Source organism: Pecten maximus, chromosome 10 (assembly GCF_902652985.1).
Source record: "Pecten maximus chromosome 10, xPecMax1.1, whole genome shotgun sequence".
In the NCBI taxonomy this organism is placed as follows: Eukaryota; Metazoa; Mollusca; class Bivalvia; order Pectinida; family Pectinidae; genus Pecten; species Pecten maximus.
This window is the reverse complement of record NC_047024.1, coordinates 32,567,542-32,585,499: the sequence shown is the minus strand read 5'-3', so window position 1 is coordinate 32,585,499 and position 17,958 is coordinate 32,567,542. Positions and strand designations below refer to the sequence as shown.

Here is a 17,958-nt window from a genome sequence, read left to right as displayed (position 1 = left end):
AACCACAGTTATCCCATACCTAACCACAGTTACCCCATACCTAACCACAGTTACCCTATACCTAACCACAGTAACCCCATACCTAACCACAGTTACTGTATACCTAACCACAGTTACCCTATACCTAACCACAGTTACCCTTTACCTAACCACAGTTACCCTATACCTAACCACAGTTACTGTATACCTAACCACAGTTACCCCATACCTAACCACAGTTACTGTATACCTAACAAAAGTTACCCTATACCTAACCACAGTTACTGTATACCTAACAAAAGTTACCCTATACCTAACCACAGTTACTGTATGCCTAACAAAAGTTACCCTATACCTAACCACAGTTACTGTATACCTAACAAAAGTTACCCTATACCTAACCACAGTTACTGTATACCTAACAAAAGTTACCCTATACCTAACCACAGTTACTGTATACATAACAAAAGTTACCCTATACCTAACCACAGTTACTGTATACCTAACCAAAGTTACCCTATACCTAACCACAGTTACCCTTTACCTAACCACAGTTACCCTACACCTAACAATAGTTACCCTATAAATAACCACAGTTACCCTTTTCCTAACCACAGTTACCCTATACCTATAACCACAGTTACCATATACCTAACCACAGTTACCCTTTTCCTAACCACAGTTACCCTATACCTATAACCACAGTTACCATATACCTAACAACAGTTACCCTATACCTAACCACAGTTATACCATACCTTACCACAGTTACCTTATATCTAACGACAATCACCTTATTCCTAACCACAGTTACTGTATACCTAACCAGAGTTACTGTATACCTAACCACAGTTACTGTATACCTAACCACAGTTACTTTATACCTAACCACAGTTACTGTATACCTAACCACAGTTACTGTATACCTAACCACACTTACCTTAAACCTAACCACACTCACCTTATACCTAACCATAGTTACTGTATACCTAACCATAGTTACTTTATACCTAACCACAGTTACTTTATACCTAGCCGCAGTTACTGTATACCTAACCAGAGTTACTGTATACCTAACCACAGTTACTGTATACCTCACCACAGTTACTGTATACCTAACCACAGTTACTGTATACCTAACCACAGTTACTGTATACCTAACCACAGTTACTGTATACCTAACCACAGTTACTGTATACCTAACCACAGTTACTGTATACCTAACAACAGTTATATTATACCTAACCACAGTTACTGTATACCTAACCACAGTTACTGTATACCTAACCACAGTTACTGTATACCTAACATTGACACAGAAACTCCTGTGGAATACACATGCATTCTCTCTGGTACATTGTAAGTGATGCTGTCGTGGTACAGTGTTTAATTTCTGGCTAGGCTTTTATTCTTTTATTCGAGATCCAGTCTGGAATAGTTTGACATGAGTGTTTCTATGTTTGGTTCCCTATGGTAGTATCTATAATGAAAACACGGCTTATTCCACTAGAGTATTATTTTATTTTACAGGATTTTGTTTCTGATCTGTGACTGTTGGGGAACAATTGTCAAACAAATTTTGATCGTAGATAAAACAGCAAATATACTTTTTTCTTATTCTTGATTCCTTATTAAGCATACTATCGCACTTCCCCGCCATAGTCAGAGCATATACAGTCACGGTAAGGATATGTAGGTCACGGTAAGGAGATGTAGGTCATGGTAAGGAGATATAGGTCACGGTAAGGAGATGTAGGTCACGGTAAGGAGATGTAGGTCATGGTAAAGAGAGGCAGGCCACGGTAAGGTGATGTAGGTCATCGTCAGGAGATGAAGATCACCGTTAGGATAAATAGGCTAAAGTCAAGATGTGAAGGTGATGGTAAGGGGATGTTGGTACGGAAATATGTGTCACGTTAAAGGAATGTAGGTCGCGGTAAGGATATGTAGGTCATGGTAAGGAGATGTACGACGCGGTAAGGAGATGTAGGTCACGGTAAGGAAATGTAAGTTACGGTAAGGAAATGTAGGCCGCATGAAGAAGATCTACTCCGCGGTAAGGAGATATAGGTCGAGAAAGGTGATGTAGGTTGCGGTAAGGTTTGGTTTGGTTTATTTTGTTTAACGTCCTATTAACAGCTAAGGTCATTTAAGGATGGCCTCCCGTGCGTGCGACATGCATGCGTGTGGCGAGTGCGCATGTGTGTTTTGGGAGGCTGCGGTATGTTCGTGTTAAGTCTCCTTGTGATAGGCCGAAACTTTTGCCGATTTATAGTGCTACCTCACTGAAGCATACTGTCAAAGACACCCAGCAGCACATCCCACACGGTCACACAGAACCCAAAGCCTTTCTCACAGCGGCGAACGCTCAACTAAAGGCCAAAAGTGAGGCATTGTCAAGAGAGACATTAGGAAGAAGAAAGTTGTTAAGAAAGAAGAGAAAAGATTAGATCCCAAATTTAGTCGCCTCTTACGATCATGCAATGGGGACAGCAGGTGCAATTCTTACGCCCTACCTGCAGGGCAGTTGCGGTAAGGAGGTGCAGGTCGAGGTAAGGAGGTGTAGGTCACGGTAAGGATATGTAGGTCACGGTAAGGAGATGTAGGTCACGGTAAGGATATGTAGGTCATGGTAAGGAGATGTAGGTCACGGTAAGGAGATGTAGGTGGAGGTAAGGAGATGAAGGTCGAGGAAAGGAGATGTAGGTCACGATGAGATGATGTCGGTCACGGTGAGATGATGTCGGTCACGGTAAGGAGATGTAGGTCGCGGTAAGGATATGTAGGTCATGGTAAGGAGATGTAGGTCATGGTAAGGAGATGTAGGTCACGGTAAGGAGATATAGGTCATGGTAAGGAGATGTAGGTCACGGTAAGGAGATGTAGGTCGCGGTAAGGATATGTAGGTCATGGTAAGGAGATGTAGGTCAAGGAAAGGAGATGTAGGTCACGGTAAGGAGATATAGGTCATGGTAAGGAGATGTAGGTCATGGTAAGGAGATGTAGGTCAAGGAAAGGAGATGTAGGTCACGGTAAGGAGATATAGGTCATGGTAAGGAGATGTAGGTCGAGGAAAGGAGATGTAGGTCACGGTAAGGCGATGTAGGTGATGGTAAGGAGATGTAAGTCGCAGTAAGGAGATGTAGGTCACGGTAAGGCGATGTAGGTGATGGTAAGGAGATGTAAGTCGCAGTAAGGAGATGTAGGTCACGGTGAGATGATGTCGGTCATGATAAGGAGATGTAGGTCACGGTGAGATGATGTAGGTCACGGTAAGGAGATGTAGGTCACGGTGAGATGATGTCGGTCACGGTAAGGAGATTAAGGTCACGGCAAGGAAATGTAAGTCGAGGTAAGGAGATGTGGGTCCGGCTAAGTAGATATAGGTCGAGTTAAGAATATGTGCGAACAAATGTTTATACTCTCATAAAGTTTCTGGACGACTACATTCTACAGACAAATTCTAGTCTGTTCTCTTTTCTGTTCATCCTAATCTGTACTCGGTGGGATTTCCTAACACACCTAGAGGTTAGATAATAATATATATACCTACTGACATTACTTACACGTTATATCACAATACTTGTATAATAACAGTTATTGATGTTGATCTTGGATGATTTTTATACCTTTTTCTGTACATTACATATAATTGGAGGGGAGATGGATAGGAACATCAGCCGGAATGCGATGTTTTAACACGCAACACTAGGCAGAGAAGTTAGCCACGCATAAACAATACCTAAAGGGGCCGGGCAGATAGCCATGTGTTATATCTGTTTGTTTTATATTTATTTAGTTACCAAATAAGTCAATTATCCGGCGCCGAGAAAAAGTTTATTTGTAAATTTTATAACTTTGTATGGTTAAGGGGGTTTAAATTCGAGAGAATTTCACGTTTAATAAAACTTTAAATCGCTCTGGAGAGGAAGTTGGCGAAATATTGGCCTTTTATGAATGGTCTGGTATTGGACTCGGAAATATAGAAATCAAATTATCTGCGAGTAAAACTCGTCATATTATGGATTCGATTTCAGTATTCTGTAACAGGACTGACTTCGCTATGGGATAGTATGTGTTTCGTTATCGTACATAAGTATTTAGTAAAGCTATAGGCTTAATCAATAAAAAAAAAAAATACTCATACGTTTGTATCGGCATTTAATTAGGACATGCCCCTAATGGAATGAAATTTCATAACACAAGCTGCATTTTGAAAATCCAAATATTAATATCTTTTTTAACATATTTGAGAGAAGCAATATTGTGTATATATGGGCCTTTAGAGGCTCTTTAAGAGAGAAATAAGTGAAATCATTCGGTTATATGAAGAGCAGATTTGAGATGAGGAAAATACATGACACCAGGCGGGACACACATACTTGCACATATATCCGTGATACTGTATGTCAGTGGGTTTCCTCAGCTCCAGTTTGGTCTGTCTCTCCTTCTGACACCATTCAAAGTTCGTCTCCAGACGGCGGTAACAGGACCGATGGGCTACGTACTCTAAAACAGATTGGGTTAATCAAATTCAGATCGTCTTTTCTGCTCTTCTTAACCTTACTCAGAGTGAGTTGTAATCATAGCACCAGTTGGGGCGACTGATTTCGATCATCTCGCTATGTCACGCTGGTGAGGACGCTAAAGTGATTAATCAGCGCGACAATGAACGCGACAACGGACGCGACAACACACCGCGACAACGGACGCGACAACACACCGCGACAACGGACGCGACAACACACCGCGACAACGAACGCGACAGCACAACGCAACAAACGTTTTTTCGCCCGCGCGATAGACCAATCGCGTCGCATTGTTCCTAATTGTAATGCGTTGTCGCATTGTCCCATTGTCGTTTTCGCGCCCACGCGACGCGGGATGACCGAATGCAGCCTCCACAAACCTCTGTGTATTGTCAGAGCCCCTACATTATTATACAACGACTTGACATGTCTATAAGGACTCACCGTTCCAGAGAAATCTAAAGCATCATACATATTTATACAGATTACAAATTACATCCGACGCCGTGTGAAATTCTTCATTAAAATGCAATTCTAGCTACATGTGATTGGTGCATGTAAGACTTATATCAAATGACAATATATTCCTCGTTGCAAATCTGATTTAAAATTGTATTAGATTAAATCGATCATTTTGTATTACAAAGATAGACGGAAATTTTTATCAGAGTAAAATATGAAAACAGAACAGTACAAGGAACACAAGTTTAATTTGATAATATATACATTCAACCAATATCTATATTTTACACGACACAAATGATTTGCATTGAATCGATTACAGAGAGAACTGCAAGAGCTCAAGAGCCGAGTTTAAAAACCATAGCCATCACTGAAATATAATCAGGGTAATAAAATCCAGTCTAATATTCATGATTTTTATTGAAAAGATAACTGTTTCAAGCTTGAATTTAACTTTTAGAATATACATGAAAACAACAACATTGCTAAAAACCAAGATAAACTGTAGCTATAAAAGACAAACCAAGGGGAGTAACTGTACCGTATGGCTAGCATCTGATATATACATGTTAAAATGTTCTCTCAGGTAATTGGTAATATTTACGAAATGAAAATAATATCTAGCTGGCTCTCCACAAACATTGCCGATTCATTTACAAATAGTTTCATAATACATGAGATAGTATTAATTATTGGTACTTATCTCGTTGTAAACCCAAGTTTTTGTTTAGATAACTTCCATCTGTTAGTTCGATATGTACACCCGAGTATGCCATTCGCCAAATTTTATCTTTCAATGCTCGTGAAAGCGCTAGCCTTGTCCAAGTGGAACTTTACAGTATATTATCTCCTTAACTTGTCAATGTTACGCATTGAAATTCTTCTTCTTCCTTTCGTTAGCTAAGTCAAAGGCTAGGGATTGTTCTGTTCTCAGACACGTGACCATCGACAGATCCCTATTTATAGGATTATTGTTGGCCTACTTTATTGTCATATGTAACAAAGGACTAAAGGACATCAGCTCCAAAAGAAATGGTCAAATAAAACCAAGAAGACAGAAAGAGCCAGACTTTTGTCTGAACTAAATTGACGTGGTGAAGAGAGAAGTGTCAGATTTTTGTCTGAACTATACTGACGTGGTGGAGAGGGAAGTGTCAGATTTTTGTCTGAACTATACTGACGTGGTGAAGAGGGAAGTGTCAGATTTTTGTCTGAACTATACTGAAGTGGTGAAGAGGGAAGTGTCAGACTTTTGTCTGAACTATACTGACGTGGTGGAGAGGGAAGTGTCTGAATTTTGTCTGAACTATACTGACGTGGTGAAGAGGGAAGCACATGACCAAACGTTTTACAACATTTAGTGCGATTTATTTGTGCGTTTATCTTATGGCAAGGGAAGTTTCACTAATTATCCCGCCTGACTCTCTATATCTCCAACCGACAAAGTATTGATATAACATAATTTACTTGTCGTATTGGGTGCAAGTAGCTTAAAGTCATTACACCTAGCATGTGTACGTAATATCATTTTCGTACTTTTTTTTGTGTTGAAAGCATTGCACGAAATCACTATTGTGCTACTGACAATCTCAGCATCCTTTACATTGTTTTCAATAGCAAATTAGGTTGAGTTGATTCAATATTGGTTATAATTTGATAATTGGATAAATAAAAACTAAGGTCGCACTGCGATGCAAAAACTCTTCACATCTATATACTGATTGAAGTTAATTTGACACTATTTTCAAATTAAAACCGGTTCATTTATTAGATTGCTTTACCAGTACCGGAGCTGTGAGTTGTAAGTTGACCTGGTCTGTGTATCCATATGATCCAAGTCCGTTCATTTTTCATTTTAACATTTTCAATTTGAAAGTCGTTGTGTCCCGACATTTTTCATTAAACGAATATGTAGCATATTACCCTAAATTGCAGTAGAGTATGCTGCAGAAATCGACAACTTATTGACAGGTAAATGACATATAACCAATTTGTTTCCAAACGTTTGGACCCGAGTCTGCAATACAGCACACTGCAGACATAATACAAACGAATTGAACTTCTTAATCCGTCGTAAATGTTGGGAGGATTGATCGATATATGGTAAATATTGCAGTGTTTGTCTGGTTATAAAGGCTAATATTCACGTATCGTTTCTCAAAGGACTCGGGCATTCATGCAGAGCGTCATTTATACCAGACTAATATAGATGAACCGGCCGCTTGGACAGCTGTTTCTGTCCGACGGAGTTCTCGATTGTTAAGTTGTTCTCTACTGTAGCAGTTTTTGAGACGCTTATCATAGCATTTTTAACGTCAAGATGCCTTTGGTTGATAATAGTAAGCGTCATATTTTCATCAAAGAATTGGAAAGTTACGTTTCATATTAAAAAGTTATTGTGGTAAAAATTTTTGATTGAAGTTGAACTGGGTATTGGGTGCTAAGTCTACGGTAACGGATGGTACCTAGTATCTGATACAGAGGTACAGGTGTACATAATCAACTCGGTTTTTTCGCAAGGTGGCGCATACAGCCTTTGTTTTCACGACATATTAGAAGAAGAAGAAGAAGAAGAAGAAGAAGAAGAAGAAGAAGAAGAAGAGAAGAAGAAGAAGAAGAAGAAGAAGAAGAAGAAGAAGAAGAAGAAGAAGAAGAAGAATGCTGCAGTGAAGAATGCAGTGTTGGAAATGTCGTTAGAAAGAAATGTGAAAGAATGAGATGACCATGACAATGGAATGAAGAGGAAAGAGGCAATAAGAAATCGGAAGGTGGGAAGTGAAGGCAGAATAGAAGATGGCAAATGGATTAGTTCAAGTCAAACCTGGTGGAAACGGAAGGGGAGAGTTAACGATGGGGGAGAGTCGACTCTATTCTAGGATTTGACGTTTAAGAATGGATGTGGTTTTGAGTACTTCTGAAGGCGCGGATGGTATTGCCACTTACCTTTTGAATATTTACAGAGCGGTTTGAAGGCACTTTCCAGTTCGTAGAGTTGAAATACTGTATTGTTGTTGCAATGATGAAGATATGGTTCTGAACAGCTCATGTAGTTCTGGAACAGACTAAGTAACACGCCAAACTAGATTGATAGTACTCGCAACATATAGAGATCGTTAAAATAAATGTAATGAAACTATTTCCACATCAATTGTAATACCAGATTACTGTAACTCTGATAAAATCTGCCAAATCAAATTACCCATGTAAAAATGTACCTAGATAGCAGATTAAGGACTAATGATAAACATGTAAAGCCGCCAAAATATATTGTTTGACGGAAAGGTCTGGTACAGATGAGAACACAGAGGAAAACTATTGCCAATATATACATGCACGCAATGTAGCTGGGGAACTGGCTATGTTTACAGAATGACTCGTGGATTGTGACTTTGTGGAACCAAAGAACATTGCAGACGACCACGAGAAGTTACTCAACAGTGAGGAATACTTGAGACATAACGTAATGCGTACCCACATATCTCCGTCAGCGTGGTTTCGTTGTAATCGGGAAGGAAGCCCCCTAGTGGCTGGAGTAGGCCCTCGTAGTGACGTAGGTGAAGAAGGGACCAGGAACAGGCCACAGCATGCGCCTCCGAACACTGGGACATAACGTGCTTCCACAAGGTTACTGCCAACGAGACGTAAATGTCAAAAAACAGCCAATGGTTACTGTCAGTAATGTCAATATAGGAAATAAATTTCGTTACTTTCATTGATAAAAGTAATTATATTGTACCAATGCCTTGTGGGCTTGTGAGAAGTTGTGGAGTAAGCAGTATATGGGAGTGTTTTACGATTAGTATCAGTGTTGGGATAGAAAGTGACATTTCAATAGCTTGCGACTTGTTGTCATGTAATGGTTCTCGTCAAATTAGTCATTGTTACACTGCAATGTGTATAGCGAGGTATTTAGTTCTCCTGGTAGTCGTCAAAGTCAGTCGTATGTTTACATCGGTCCCACGATATGTGACAGTCTATGTATAAACGTCTATATGACCTAAAACGAATTTTATGTTATGCAATATTGAATAAAGTATATACAATGTGAATTACATTATTATAAACATGGGACACATGCTTAGTTCTCTGTAATACACGGACTGATGTGTAAAACAGAGGTACGAATGACTCTTGAGAGAGACTAAATTTTCGTACAGTATGTAGCGTTATATCTTAAAATCTATTTTATCGTATAGTTACCCAAAGTGTAGGTTTATTGATATCTCTCCCAAGAGGTCATATTAACATTTATTTCTCTCTGACAAATTAAAATTCTGAAAAAAGACTACATTTGTAGTTTAAGTTGAATCAGGTTTACTGTGTTTGGTATGATAAACTCAGGGTACATTTTTCAATGTTTATTAACAAAATTTACAAAAAAAGTTCGATGTTATTGAAGTTCATAGTCGTAACATTATGATAACGATTTCAAAATAACAAAACTGTACAAAATAAGTTATAATTACAGAAAGAACCCTGTTCAGGACTGGTTCAACTCATTCAATAAACGGCAAGATCCGGGCGAGACTTGTCCGAGGTCTAACAACTGCCAAGCAGACACGGATAAATATTCAAATGATATCATCCTGGTTATTGGTTGTATACAATGGCGGTGGTAAGCTAGTATCACGAGAAATGATTTATGCAAATAACATTTATTCCTTCATTGGTGCGAAACTGCATAAAGGAAATCCGATTACGGGAACACCAAATTTAATAACCTGCTCCTAGAATGACCTCTCGGTCTGAAGGAGGCGAAGAGGAGGGTAATTACGATAATTTCGTGATGAAGTGAGATAAATAATATTTTGGCTGAAAGAAAGGGTACTTTATTTTCGGACGGTGAGCGTTTCCGAATCCATTTTGTCTAGAGTTCAGTTGTATTAGTCTGGACTAAAACATGTCAGACTGGTACATGTCAGACATATACAAATGTATATATCTTGGCAACTTTTCGTAACATTTTTTATGTTTAATAAAGACTGATACTTTTAATAACATGAAGAATGTAAAGAACAAAAAGACGTTATTAAATTTTGGTATTTTGTTTTTATATATTCATATTTTTGGAGACATGTTGGTCTAGTGTTAGACGCAGGGCTAGGTGACCGAAGATTCGCTAGTTTGAGTCCCGGCACGGACGTTGTACATTTGTTGTATCCTTGAACAATAAACTTTAATCTATTGTGTTCCTGTCGACTCAGCTGTAAATGAGTACGTTGTATGACAGTGTCGTATACGTTTACACTAATATGTCCGCTCCGGCCGTATGCTGTCCAGGGAGTTTACGAAGACATTGCCTAGTTGCTTAAGACCCTATAACTACGGATACTGATTTGCGAACTGTTTTAAGACGGTTATATTGTTTCGATATAGCGATATGTAAAACTACAAATCATTGGTTATTATCAGATGACTAGCTTCTTTAGTCAGCTAAATCATACAATTCCATTCCTTAAAATCACTTCAAAAACAAACATGTGAATATCAATTTTAGATATGAATTGAGTAATAAATAGAGTATATACATGTATATTGAATAACAAATACAAAGCATGACATATAGATACTTTTGAACCCCGAGATATGCATGTATGCATCGTAATGATAAAGCACGAAAATCAGACTTAAATTCAAATGACATCTTCTATCAGATTTTGAATGGGTTTTATTTACCTGTACATGCAGAACATAGGCTATAAATGTCATTTTTATATACAAATTTGTCCCAGCCTTCAGATATGCTGAAAATTCACAAAATCATACGTTCCAATAATTGCGTGTGTATCCTATTGTCATGTCAATGTTTGACTTGTACAGGTGATTCCTGTTTAATACTTCCTATACGAGGGAACACCTTGCAGCCAAGAGGCCGACTCAACATTTCAAAATGTTTCTTGCCAAAAAGAAGTTTTCACTCCCAAGAGAAACGACAAAACAATTTGATGAAAGATGGTTAGTTATGTTGGCATGCTTTGTTTATTTGTTTATTTATTCATTTGTTTATCTATTTACTTATCTATATTTTACATAACTATTAAAATACCATGCAAATCAATATGTTACTGTAAGGTTTTCGGCGAAACTTTATACATAACTCACCTCAACTTTAAAGGTATAATACAAAGTAAGAATATTAATCAACCAAATAAAAGTCTCAATCACTATCGCCAAGACTCGGAATCAAATCTACCCCGTATACGGTATACAAAACAGTGTATCAAACCATCATAAAATCACAAGTGTATTGATGGGAAAATGTCTTTCGACGTACCATAAAGAAATATAGTAACATAAACTATTATGTAAAAGCTAATCAAAGACTACAACTGAAATATATTGTACCCGGTCAGATATTGTGAAAAGAACACACGTTAACACAAAACAGGTCAAATCATCCTCAGAAAAGCTTTTCTATTATATTAGAAACAAGTCACAAACTCGTGGTTGTTGTATATGGTATTTCTTTCAATCTCGTAAGTTATTTTTACAAAACTACACAAAACACTCGTTGAAGCTTTTGTTTTTGTAACTTTTGAAAAATTACGAAATCGAGTGAAAGAAATACCACATACAACAAACCCGCGTCGTATGACCTCTATATATCCATTATACTGTCATGCGTACATGTATATGTAATTATGTATCTACAGAAAATGTTATCTGGTTGCTCAAATTCCTAATGGTGAAACGTCAGTTTTACAACAATATCCGTACAGTAGGAGGCGGTACCGACGCCATGTTCCATACGGGTAATTGTGGAGTTGGGAGTTGATGTAACCTTTAAAATGTCCCAGACACAATTGATCAAATTCAATTTCTAAATTAAGAAGTCTAAAATAACCTTTCCAATAGCTTTAATTGTTTCCTACCATTCGAGTACAAAGTAATTACACATTCGAGCTCTTGATGCGCATCAGTTAATCTAGGATTGTCACGTTCAAGGCATCTGACACCACTCGAGTTTATGACCAGTTTGGTTTAAACTGTATTTTATTTGTTCATGGAACATAAAACAGTACAAAAAGAGAGAATGATGGAGAATTCGAAAAGAAGTACTTACGTACTTATATTAATCCGTCTTCACTTTTTGTGACAGGCATGACAAACAGAAAAGATGTCCTGGTGAGCCACAGGCATACATCTTATATGTATATGGGAAGGAGAAGGGTTGGAAGGTTAGGAGAGGGTGTTGGGATTAGGAAGGTTAGACACGGGTGGGAGTGGTTTAATAAATTGGAAGAATACAGTACATTACAGTCTGGAATCCCCGTAAAGTAGTGACAACTGTAAAAATGGATTGTAAGACATAGATTCTTTTTATTTTATCTATTTATTTTATGATGTAACATCATACAGAATCAAAGCGTTTACTTTTAACAATGAATGCTTGAACAGCCTTAAAGATACTGGCGGTTTCTGCCTCGGTGCGCCGTGAATCACTGTAAAGATGTCATAAGACAAATTGTTGATAGGATTAATATATCGACGACGTAGCATGGTATACGTATTGCACTCTGGTAAATAGTGCTTTACGTTTTCAATTTACCCGCAAGTACAGAAAGATTTTTTTTGCGAAATAGTGATCTCTAAGAAAGAATTTTAAACGAAGTCTGGCATGAGGAATTTGACCCATTGGTTTTCCAGTGCATGGGAACATTCAATTTTCCAGAGCTGAGATTAAATTTCAGAAATTAAATGGAAGAATTCACTTTTATATTAGGAGGCAACTTATTCCATATGTTAATAGTAAGAGGAAAGAAAGAACTATTACAAAATGTAGGTTAGCAATTAATACAGATTAGCATATATCATGATCATGCAATTCATTGATTCGATTATGTAGCATATTTGTTAAATAGCTAGGGGTCAGTCCATGAATGATTTTATGTAGCTGAATAATTTTGTTTACTTCTTCTTTCCTGCAATGACTCCAGCCCGTTTCATGGCAAAGTGAATTATGATTAGCTCGTTTAGTGACATCACATATAATTCGAATAACTTCAAGTTGCATACACTCTAACTTTTTTACATGTTCTACAGCGAGTTTGTCCCATACGACATCGACGTATTCCAACAAGGGACGAATAAAAGACACTTCATCTGTTGCAGACTTCGTCTGTCGACTCTAAATTTCAATTTTCTAACAGTAATCAAGTGATATCAATGATAATGATACTATTGTCAATATGCTGTTCCCAATCAGCGTTGTTAGAGATAGTTACACATCTATGTTGATGAGAAGTAACTTCAGAAAAAGGGATGTTATTTAAAAGGAGAACCGGATGAGGAGGTTTGTTTACTATTTTCCTTTACTACGAGACTCTCCGTTTCATTAGGGTTTAAATCTTCCAATCATTTAGAGGACTCTCCTTGTACCACCAACAGATCGTGTATCTACAATAAGATATAAAGTAGTGTCATCAGCAAACAAATTTATTGTCAACTTTCAACAATACCATTAATATAAATTAAGAAAAGAAGAGGCACAAGAATGGATCCTTGAGGAACGCCTACATTTGTAGCCAAGTGGAAGAATTTGTATTTAAGACTTATTGAAAACACTAATAGGCTCACATAAATTGCCACTGAAGAAAGTTTACCACGATGCCACAAACGGTCGAATTCCTTGCTCACATCACAAACAACTTACTCTTACTTCTTTACCATTATAAATGGTTTTGCCTATGTCAGGATATTTACCTAGCAAACTGATTTACAGTAGAAGCACCTGCTTCAAAATTAGACTGGAGATTTGCAATGATAATATCAGTATCAAAAAATATTATAAACATATTTATAAACACATTTTTTCCATCAAATTTCCAGTTATACTTAATAATGATAAAGGGCCGTAAATCTTGATAATACTACGATCGGATTTTTTGTGTGAATAGAAGTAACATTCGTCTTTTTTTTTTAATCTGGAAAAGTTTTAGTAGACAAAGATTTGTTAGATAAGATTGACAAAGAACAATAAAGGCGTTGACTCATGAGATCTGGACCTTGTTTAAGCAAGTGATCGTATCCTTGATATCGTTTTCAGATATAATCAGATAACTTAAAGTGTTGTTAAAGGTAGATGGTAGAGGACTTGAGCAGGAATTCCTGAGTCGTTCACTACAGACTGCGAAAAATATCAATCGAAGGCCTCAGCCTTGCTGGCATCGTTAAGATACTGACGCCCTTCATGGTTAAGACTCGGAATAGATGATTTGGTAGAAATAATGACCTAAAGAGATCGGGATATTTTCCACTAATCCCTTGGTAAACTTTAATAGAAAGCTTGTTGTAAAATCGTGACTTTGCTTGACGTTCCAAGCGACGATCGTATTTGACTTTTTAGCCTTCCTATGTAATCGTCTACTTTCACGAATGAGTTTTCGAACAGTATCACACGTCCGAGGAGGACCAATTTGTTTATAGTTATATATCTATAGGGAGTACTTTCCCCGGCAATAGTGAATATAACGTCATTATAAGCATCAACCCATTCATCTAAATTCATTTTTTGTTTGTTTGTGTTTTAAAGTTGACACCGAACAGACGTTTCTTAATTTATTGCGAAATTTATCACAATCACCACGATCGAAGAGCCAAGTATGGCGTTTGAAAGGAGAGGGTTGTGCTTTAGGAAAATACAAGAAACAATAAGTAGGGCAGTGTTATCTGAGAGGTTGGTCTGAGACATTTTCACCTACTATAACCTCTTTCATACCGATTACATAATTAGCTACGACTAGATCTATTAATGATAATCTAATAGGTGTACTGGTATGGTGAGTGGGTTCTGAGACCATCTATACAAGGTTATAAGTTGTTTTGATATAGACCAAGTAGCGCGTATGGGCAGTTCGTTTAGAGTTGTCGACATTTTGTGTATTTGTCACCAAGGCTAAGATATTTGACTCTTTGTTTGACAAAGGGAACACGTTCTCGAAAGCTTGCAAATGGATATTCAATTTACAACCAAATTCACTTGATGTCAAAGTGCCATACATTTTAGATATGATATCAGTGGTTGGCATGGAAGCGATTGCATATTCGTCAGATTTAGATTTAGTTTGGAATTTTAGGATGTTAATGCTGTATTTGACTGCCCATCAGTTGCCCTCTTTTGCATTATTTCAGCAACAGACTCCAGGGAACTAATACGGAACCCAATGCCAGTATGCGGGAGCTTCTGACAATGCTGATATCCTATTGTTTCATGTATTTGAAGCATTCTTATGAATGTTGTACCACATGATATTGAATTTTATGTAACTATGCAGTAGACAACACCCTCTCCTTTTCTTGGGATGACCACATTATCCTTACATTTGTACAAGAGATGCAGATCTTTGTACTGGGAGTCATGCAATCCTGGTAATTCTATTGACAGCTGTTGATGAGTTAACCTTCATATACGTATCAAACATAAGCTTCTAAACAACTCTTTATAGGTAAAAAAAATGGCTGTAACCTAACTAAGAAGCACTTTTCAATATTATTTCAAATTTTAACTATTGCCCTTTACCCTACCACTTCTGAAGCTCGAAAAATTCTAGAAACTTAGCAAACAAGACAAAGTTATATAAAAAAAATATCAGCTGTATACAAGTTACAAATATGTACTTCAGAACATTTGTTGCGCCCTTTTCAGACCTCTAAGGGGTATGACTGAATATTTAACATTTAAACTGGTCTATGTCTATATTGGATTACAAACCTTGCTCGTTAAAGAAAAACTAAAATTATTTGTCCTTTCAAACCTTTCAAACGTGACATTGCAACAAATTCACGTCAGGTCAAGCCAAAGATAGGGAATGGCGAGAATTCGGTTCGATTCGACCAGGGTACGGTATGGCCAGCTTAATCAGAGAAGAAAAGCTGTATAGTTTCCTGTGTGTTGCTGTTTTACATCTGAAGCTGATATTATGTCTGATTGTAGCTTTACACTACATCATGTTTTATTTACGTTTCTTGCTTTAAGTGTGTATTGTTTGGGCATTATGATTCCATTTACTTTCTGTGCAGTTTGTATAAATCTTTATTTGTCATTTCTTACATAGTAATTCTGAGTTTCATTTTTGTTGTTTTAGATTATGTATGAATTTGTGATTCTTTTACCATTTGTGATACAGTACGTAACCTTATGATTATATGTTATTATATTCGTAGGAATACAGAGCTAATGTTATGCATGGTGAAACCACGACGCTAAAATCATTGCATAGTGTACACACATTAGCTATGGTTACAACATCGTTTCAAAATGATGAAATAGATGATCTTCAACCAAAATGTAGTCATTCCGAATTCATCAGTCTAACTTCAATGATTCATAAACCTGGTTCCTTGTTGCAATACGTAGCTTGCTATATTTTGTCCTGAGATTGAACAAAGCTATTTTTATAACATTAAAATGACACCAACAAAATTTGATTTGTGTAGAGATTCGTTTTCTGGCGGACCTCTCTAACCTAGCCTCTCCGTCTGACCCCAATGTACCAAGGTTGCTGGAACGTTTCCGTTATACATGTACCGTCTGACAAAATTATAATTCACATCATTATCTATCTTTGTAGGTTCCAAGAACAAAAAGGTTTTATAAGAATGTAATATTGGTGATTCAGTCACCAAACCTGGTTACGCCAGTGGGCGACCATGATTGTATCAAAGCCATTTTCGCTATTTGAGACACAGCACAGACTTACCACGTACCTTACCCGATCCAATGGTTCTCTGAGAGTGTAGTAATATTTTCATTTAGGAGTATCTAGGGAAGCTTATTGCTGCCACGTGAGTTTTTTTCTATCTCGAACACTTCAAATAAGCATATCATAATTTCGAGCTACTATCTCGAACTTTCGAGTTATTATTCCAAATACCGAATGATTATCTCGAAATTTCGGCATAGTATCTTGAAATTTCGAGTAAGTACTGTACCACGAACGTTTTAAGTATTATATCGGAACTTTGAGTTACTTTATGAAGATTTCAAGTGATTATCGCGAAATATTTTGAGATAGTATCTCCAAATTCGAGATACTAAATCGAAATTTTGATATAGATAAAAAAAACTGACAAGGCAGCAATACGCCTCTGTAAGTATGGTTTGTATTCCGTTTCACTTCAAATCACATATAATCATGCCAACAATACTCCTATCTATTTAAAATGGAACAAGTTATTCAAATGGCTAAAATTGGGTTCAGTGCTGCACTGTTAAAGACCAATCTTCAAAAATTCATTTTCTGGTTATTTGCCAGAACACACGAGAATTTCCCGCCATGTCTAGGACTTGACCAGCCATCAATAACTTCCGATAATTAGGTGTCGGAGCAAATCGTCTTTTATATTTATAGATAACTATAAACCAATAACTCTGTGAAATCATCTTGATAGGAGGCGCTGCTCATCCAAGCGATTCTATTTAATAATACATAACCAGAATAATTCTCGCTCACTAGTAAAGAGTAGAAGCGTACGACGGATAATTCAGGTTATTAGTATATCAAAATATATAAATTTCCTTTTTATTCAATAATTACGTCATATGCTTGATTTAAGAAAAGACATTTACTCTTCCGGAATATCTGCGCTCATATTCATAAAACCGTATAAATGCGTAAATCCCTTTTTTGATCAATCTGGTATTTTTTCTATTATTTGAAGGGATTTTAAATAAAGACCTCAAGTAAGATATAAATTCTGATGTTCGTTTTTTTTTAAACATCTATTCTTTTTTGTTTCGGTTATGTTACCTGGTCGCCATTTTGTAATAATTTGATAAAGCTGAGATAAGTCTGAGATACAAAGTCATTATTTCAACAGAACCAAAAGTACCAAACATTCAGTTCACTTACAGGATCTAATTTTCCAAGAGTTTGCTAATTTCAGCATATTTTTCCAGGCGATGCCCTTGCACTAGACTGGAGAGTATCAAGAACGACACTTATCGGAAAATTGACTAATCAATTCTGCGACGCGCTTCGTAACACGG

General features: G+C 37.1%; 1 protein-coding gene across 1 annotated transcript in view; it reads right to left on the bottom strand.

The window, feature by feature from the left end:
• Positions 1 to 17,958, bottom strand: part of LOC117336117 — a 77,981-nt gene that overhangs the window by 8,971 nt on the left and 51,052 nt on the right. Inside the window, exons 2-4 of the mRNA XM_033896495.1 lie at positions 8,442 to 8,598; positions 7,914 to 8,032; positions 4,362 to 4,488 (exon numbers count right to left, since the gene is read on the bottom strand). Of these exons, the coding sequence (XP_033752386.1) occupies positions 4,362 to 4,488; positions 7,914 to 8,032; positions 8,442 to 8,598 (403 nt within the window). The remainder of the gene's footprint in view (positions 1 to 4,361; positions 4,489 to 7,913; positions 8,033 to 8,441; positions 8,599 to 17,958) is intronic.